Here is a 7,672-nt window from a genome sequence, read left to right as displayed (position 1 = left end):
TCAGGCACCAAGTTCTATCTGTTCCAAATCATAACTGCCTCACATCTGTTTCTCCCTCTCCATGTCTACAAACACTGCCCGAGTGCTGGCCCTAAGCCCTTGCTTACCTCCTCCCTGGTCTTTCTGTATGGATTTCTTTCCTGCACACATGGCCACCACAGCCATCTTTTGACATGACAGGTCTGATGATGTCACACACTCCAGCTCTAGGATCATCAGAGCTGGTCCCAGTCTACTATGCTAGCATCATGTGCCCCATCATGTGCCAACATCTGTTCTCACTACTCTCTTCCATATATACCCCATGCTTCACACTCCCCCCCCTCCCCTAACATGCAGTGGTCCTCAATTCTTTATGCCTTTGCATACTCTGTTCCCCTTGTCTGGAATGCCTTTCTTCCTCTTTGCTCACTCTCATTTTTTTTATCTTTTTTTTAATACTTTATTTATTTATTTTTGGAGAGAGGGAAAGAGAGGGAAAAAGTGAAGGAGCAAAATATCGATGTGAGGGTGCCTCTCATGTGCACCCTACTGGGGACCTGGCCGTAAACCCAGGCATGTGTCCTGACTGGGAATCGAACCGGCAACCCTTTGCTTTGCAGGCTGGCACTCAATCCACTGAGCCACACCAGCCAGGGTTCATATACATCTTTCAGGTTCCATCTCCTCAGTTTTCCCAAATTCCTCCAGGTGAAGTAACATCCTCCTCTACAGTTCTGTAGCCCTTTGTGAACGCCCTCTTATATTATTAGGGTTCTCCAGATAAACAGAACCAAGAGGAGGTTGTGTGTGTGTGTGTCTGTGTGTGTGTGTGTCTGTGTGTTTATTATAAGGAAGTGGCTCATGTTATGTGAAGGCTGAAGTCACACAATCTGCTGTCTGCATGCTGGAGACTCAGGAAAGCCAGTGGTGCAATTCAGTCCAAGTCTGAAAACCTGAATACCAGGAGCACCAAGGGCAAAACAAGATTAATGTAATGTCCCAGCTCAAGAAATTGTGCAGGAAGGGATGAATTCTTCCTTCTTCCAACTTTTTGTTTTATATAGGCCCTCAAAAGATTGGATGATGGCCACCCACATTTGAGAGAGCAAACTTTTTTATTGATAAAAAAAATTTTAATGCTAATTTCATTAGGAAACACCCTCACAGAGAACCCCCAGAAATAATGTTTAGCCAAACATCTGGGCACCCTGTGATCCAGTTAAGTTGACGCAAAAAAATTAACCATTACGCTCTTAAAACAGTCCCTAATAGCAAATATATAGCACATGTTTTGCCACGTCATTTTTCTTATCTCTTTATACATTCATTCAATCTTTGCAATAACCCAGAGAGTAATTATTATCTTTATCCTCATTTTATGGATCAAGAGGCTGAGATTAGAATTAACTCACTTGTTCAAGATCACCCAGCTAGGAAGTAGGACTGCCCAACCCAATCATGGAAGTCTGAACCAGAGGCTGTGCACTCGACCTCTCCTTTTTCTGCCTCTCACTGTAAGAGTTATGTATCTGTTTAGACTGTAAGTTTCTTGGCACTTCTAACTCCAAAACTTGGATAATTATTACTAATGCTTATTTTTCAGGCTTTGGGAGAACATTAACAAAGCTTAGAAAGTAAACATTGATGAAGATGGTGAAACGCTAATCGAATATTAAGCTATTATGATCATCATCCTTAACTGCTGCACTAGTCTCCTGACTATAATTCATCCTTCCAATTCATCGTCATTTCTGCTACTAGGTCAGTCTTCTAGAACACAGATGCAGTAACACAAATCTGATGCTTAAAATCCTTCAACAACTCTGTAATGTCTAAAGCACACTATCTAAACTCTTTAGTTAGAAATATGGACCTTTCATAACCTGACACTGTTATGCCCTATGCTATTTTCTCTGTTGTTTTCTTGCAGGTAACTTACACTTAGCCATATAAAATCACTAGCCATATGCTGAACACACCCATAATCCAGTTCCTCCCATATCTTTGCCCAGTCTGTTCCTTCCACTTGGAATTCCTTCTCCCTTTGCCTATTCTATGAACATCTACTCATTCATTAAGACTCAACTCTATGATACTCCCTTTGTGAAGCTTACCCTGATATCCTCAGGCAGAATTAGTTCATGCTATCATAGCTATCATGGCCCTCAAGACACAGTGTTTTGTCTTGCCCCACCATAGAGGAAGTTCCACTAATTTAATTCACTTAATGAACTTGTGTAACCAGGTGTCGGTGGGCCTCCCTCCCTCGTGGATATGTTAGTTTACTAGGGCTGCAAAAACAAAGCACTATAAATGGAGTGATTTAAAACAACAGGAAATTTCTTGTCTTACAGTTCTGGAGGCTCGAAGTCTGAAATCAAGGTGTCGCCAGGGCCATGCTCGGTCCAACAGCTCTATGGGAAGACCATTCCTGGACTCTTCTACCTTCTGGTATTTGCCCACAACCATTGACGTTTCTTGGCTTGTCAGATGCATCACTCTGGTCACACGGTCATCCTTCCCTGCATGTCTTCACATTATTTCCCCCCTGCACATGCCTGTCCTATGTCCAATTTCCCCTTTTTATGAGAGTACCAGTCATACTGGGTTAGGACAAACCCTACTGGTTTTATTTTAACTTATCTTTGTAAAGACCCTATTTTCAAATAAAATTACATTCTGAGGTTACATTTTGAAGACCTTATTTTCAAATAAGGTTACATTCTGAAATTTCACATATTTTGCTGGGGGTGGGGAATTACATAATTTACCTCATAACAATGGGAAATTGTACTCATCCAGAACCTTTAATTCTGTAGCCTCAGGCAGTCAAAAGCCTTCCACAGAATGTCCATTATTCTCATGGCTTACTTCATCCTTTTTCTATAGCCTCTCCTGTGTTCAAATACACAATTTCAGTTCCAACATATGACTTCCATACCGCATACCTTCAGTAGTTTCAATAAATAATCTAGTAAGCTCAGGGATTCCAAGCATTTACCAACTTCACTGTTATGAGGAGCTGGATACATAAATCATCTGCCATTTTTCTTGCTGTATCTCTCTCCATAAGCTTAGTCAATTTTCAATTCAGGAGACTCCCAAGGGACCTTCTTTTTCATTGCCTCTAGCTCCCTGGGAGACATAGTCCAGTTCTCATCTCCCACCTTCAGTTGGACTGCTTCCCTCACTGAGATTACCCCTATTGAAGCAGCTTGGCTTCCTCAGCCACCTTCCTCCTGCCGGGTATTCTAGCAAAGAAAAATTTACTCCACTTGTTGCATTTTTATTGATCAATTACATGCTGGCATGAGATGTTAACACAGACAGAGAGACAGATATACTTCCTGTATATAGGAGTGGTAGGGGAGATAGATATTACATGTGTGGTTGCAGGTATGATGAGTTATGATAGGGGGCACATATAACAATAACAAGTAATGCAACTTCATAATGAAGATATAGTGTGTGCCAGGCACTGTTCTAGACCATGAGAAATCACTATTCTCATGGAGTTTACATTAATGGGAGACATATATCAATAAAAATGTCAGTAGTGATAAGTGTTATGAAGAAAAATCAATCAGGACAAGAGGGATGAAACAGTCTAGGGGTTGTAGTGGTTAGGATTAGTTTCACTGCAAAAACAGGCAAAATAAGGAGGCTTCATATAGGGTTCATCTGTTTCTCTGAAATGAAGAAATTCCGAGATAGGCAGTCCAAGAGTAGGCAGGTAACTACTTTTAGAGTAGTTACCGGGCTCCCTCTACCTTTCTTCTCTGCCATTCCTAATGTCTGACATTTTCAACATTACCTCATTGTTCAAAATGGCTGCAACAGCACCAGTCATCACATCTGAGGTCCAGAAATGAAGAGGAAAAGGGGGAGTGAGGCCAAATAAAAGGTACCTCTTAACTAAGTCAACTTTTTAAAAGGCCATTTGCCAGAAATGTCATAAAACATCTTTCTCTTACATCTTAATAACCATTATAAGCAAGACTGGGAAATGCAATTCATCAGTGGTATACAATACTATCTAGAATGTAACCAGAGTTTATTCATAGGAAGAAGGAAAAAATGGTATTGGATGGACAACTCACCATATTTACTGGGGCCTATGGAAGGCTCTCCAGAAAAAGGGAGGCTTAGGCTAACAGTTGAAAGATGAGTTGGAGTGGCCAACAGGAAGGCAAAGGAAAGAACACAGCTGCGGGCAGAGCAGCAGCAGCTCTGGTGTTCCAGGGGCCTGGGACCAAACTCATCTATGTTCTGCAGTGCCTAGCTCAGAACCTAGCACAGTACTCATCTTAAGAAATATTTGTTGACTAAGCGTTGGCCTCTGACTGGGTGCTTATGCCCCGCAATGTGTAATCACTACCCTAAGGGGAATAGCCCCCAAAGAGATTCTCTCAGTTATTTCCATTCTGCTTACAGCAAAGCAAATGAATCTTGGTGGGGAAAAAAAATCATCTGGTATCCAGTCCAGAAAGATTGTGCACACGGGTAACCAGAAATCAAGATATGAAGCACGTATAGCAATAAAACCTGACCACAACTTCCTAATGAAGCAGGAACACTGTTTCACAGACCAATGCATCTCACATATTAAATACCCTTTGTTGTTTATAGCTGCAGAAGCTGCTGAGGTTGAAATTAAGGCAAGGAAATGAGAAGAAACCTGCCCAGCCCTTCCTGTTGATGAAATTCCAATGGAGCCTTGTTCTCAGGTGTGATGATTATTGGGCCAAGTCTGGGAGCTCTGACATTAAACCAGTCTCCCCTTTGCTCACAGACCTGGAAAGCTTGGAAGGAGTAGCACAGAAGAAGGACCAATTGAATACATGCTTCACTCAGAGGCTGGCACATGCTAGATGTTCAATAAATACCAGCTCCCTGAATAAATGGTGTGGGCATTTAACAAAGGGCTTTAGAAGTATGACATTTGAACCAAGCCATAAAGGTTGACTAGAGGTTCTTGCAAGGATAGGAAGAAGAAATAGACATCCTTTGTGATGAAAGGAACAGTATGTGCAAAGGGAGAGAGGTGTGAACAGGAAAACTCAAGTGGTTCAATGATGCTGAAGAGGGTGGAGGTAGGAGGTGAGGACATTAAAATATATTGTGCGGGTCAGTGCTAAGATGTTTGGACTTTCTCCAGTAGGAAATGGGAACTTCTGATAACTGCTGAGCCAAGTAGGGACATGATCAGAATCACAGGGCCATTTGCCTCTCTCCTGCCCAGTCACTGCTCCAATGCAAGCCTCCCCTATTGCCTATTGTCACAATATTGCTTCTATTGATTTACCTTTCTCTGTTCCTTCACTCCAAGATCTTTTCCTCTCTCCATACCAATCCCTGACATCATCATGGGGGCCTTCAATAACCATGTAGGTGTATATCCTAACATATTTGGCCTTCCACCTTTGATGACCTTGGTTTTCAGCCATTTCCATTAGCCATCCACTCCTAGTGCCACATCATAGATTTTCTCCACCTTAAGACACTCAAAGCCCAGGTGTCCCCTTCTTTTGTCATCCATCAAGCAGCCAAGGGAATTCTACCATGTCATTCTCCTGCTTAAAGCCTTTCAGTGATTCCCAGAGCATTGCATATAAACATCCCAACTCCTTCCTGGCCCCTGCCTATTTTTATAATTACAGTCTGGGCTACTTGCATTCCACTCTTCCTTTCTTGGTCCTTTACTTTTTACAACTATAGTTAATCCCTGCTCCCACCACACCAGACTTCTTAGACAAATTCTCATTACCTGCCACCCCCACCTTTCTACTTTACATTCACTCCTCAGGCGACTAAGTGTATCTTCAGCTCCCACCAATCCACAGACACTCCTCTCTCCAGGGTTGTATTTGTAAACTGCCAAATTTAACGAGTCCAGGTGGACACTCTTGTCTCAAAACTCACTTCCCTCAAACATGGTTTCTATAATGTTACTTTCTCCTTCTTTTCCTACTTTTCTGTTCTTTCTTAGTCTTTGTAAATTCCTCTTCCTCTTTAGGATGGTATTTTTTTACCATCCTAAATTGCTTATTAAGTAAGAATGTTACAAACATGACACATATTAGCAGTGATGTTGGAACTAGAGAGTACTGCGCCTTCTCCAAGCTGCATGGTGAGAACCACCAACAGTGTGGTGGAACCTGTTGCCCTTTCCAAGGCCACGGCTCTTGTGGCCTGCTAATGTCAGCCCTTGCATCTCCCTGTGCTTGTGGACCGGTCTGGTGATCCACTGGGTGTCAGGATTCCTTCTGATAGCCTTATGGAATAGATCAATGAGGATAGCCTCAAAGAATTTGTACATGGAATCTTCACCAACCCAATAAGAATTCAGGACTCTCAGAGCCTCACAGAGGCACCCAGATTGCTCCTCAGCAACAGACTGAAGGCTTTGGGAAAACTTTGGCTGGTTAACACCATGATGGACAGGTTTGCCATAGGTTGCACACTTAGGAACAGGGCATTTGTGGCCACCATAGTGCACATGAATCCAATATGTGACATAACCTTGCTTGGCCTTGTATCCCAGCCTGGGTGCTTTATCAGGCCTGGTGGGGCGGGGGGTCTCTGTGGAGCGCAGAGAGCTGGTGGTATTGCCAGCAGCACACCCTGAGAAGGAAGCGCATCACATCAGACTGCTTCTTCCCCCATAGCTCCTGTATGTACTTGTAAGTGCCCATCTTGGCTTACCTTATGGCTGTGGCCAGAGGGAAAGGAAGAATCTTTTTCCTCTCTCAACAATTTAAATATCAGTCTTCTCCAGAGCTCTACCATTAGTCCCCTTATCTTCCCACTCTACTTTTCTTGGAGCATCTAAATCCCTGTCCATGACTTCCCCATCTCTTCATATGATAACACCCACAGGCACCTCAATATATTCCAAACTGAGTTCACCACCATCCACACTCACCCCTTGTCGAGACCCATTTCACAACATCCAAGGAAAGCACAGGCTGGAAACCTGGGAGTCATTCTAGGCTACTTCTTTTCCTCCCTCCTCTACCCATAATTAATTACCACACAGGTGGGGCTAGCTTCCAAATGTCTTGGATCTCGGCTTTTCCCCATTCTCTAGTTCAGACTTTCCTCATCTCTCTTCCAAACAGTTGGATCACCTGATTACTCAGTTCCCTGCCTTTGTTTTGTAACTGTTTTCCTCACTGGACTATGAAAAACCATGTCTTACTCAGCTTCATCACCTCTTGGATGGCCAGAGTGGTGAACACATAGTATATACTTGCCGTAAGTGTTTGTGACTACAAGAATAAAGTGAATATGTAAATGTATGAATAAAAGAAACCACTTTCACAACAACCCCATAAAATGCTTATTATTGTTCCTAACCTATGTGGTTAAATAGTTTGACTAAAGCCATAGAATTAGCAATTGGGAAAGCTTGGATTTGAATCCCTGGATCCAAATCTTAAACTTTGCACCAAATTATAGAACTTTTCTCAGTGAATGTATTATTGTAAGGTCTTACCAAAGAGCTGGTATTAGCCAAACTGATTATCTAGTGTTATCTCTGTTTAGTAGCATTATTTCTAAGTGACACATTTTTGCCCTCAGAAAGTAAATGTATTCATTTCCTCAAAGCACAAAGATTTGTCTTCATTGTTGTTATTTCAAAGACTGTGTGTTATAATATGCAAGCCCAGACAGAGATCTCAATCCT

The 7,672-nt window shown here is 42.3% G+C and overlaps 1 protein-coding gene across 1 annotated transcript; it reads right to left on the bottom strand.

The window, feature by feature from the left end:
- Positions 1 to 6,071: 6,071 nt before the first annotated feature.
- Positions 6,072 to 6,776, bottom strand: LOC114500362 (60S ribosomal protein L15-like). Its single transcript, XM_036027585.1, is given in 2 exon segments — positions 6,072 to 6,562; positions 6,564 to 6,776. Coding segments are annotated over 2 exon segments (597 nt in total). The 5' UTR covers positions 6,678 to 6,776; the 3' UTR covers positions 6,072 to 6,079.
- Between the last annotated feature and the right edge of the window lie 896 nt (positions 6,777 to 7,672).

The sequence above is a fragment of the Phyllostomus discolor genome, chromosome 6 (genome assembly GCF_004126475.2).
Source record: "Phyllostomus discolor isolate MPI-MPIP mPhyDis1 chromosome 6, mPhyDis1.pri.v3, whole genome shotgun sequence".
NCBI lineage: Eukaryota > Metazoa > Chordata > Mammalia > Chiroptera > Phyllostomidae > Phyllostomus > Phyllostomus discolor.
Note: the sequence above shows the minus strand (reverse complement) of the source record. Positions and strands in the feature narration are given on the sequence as shown.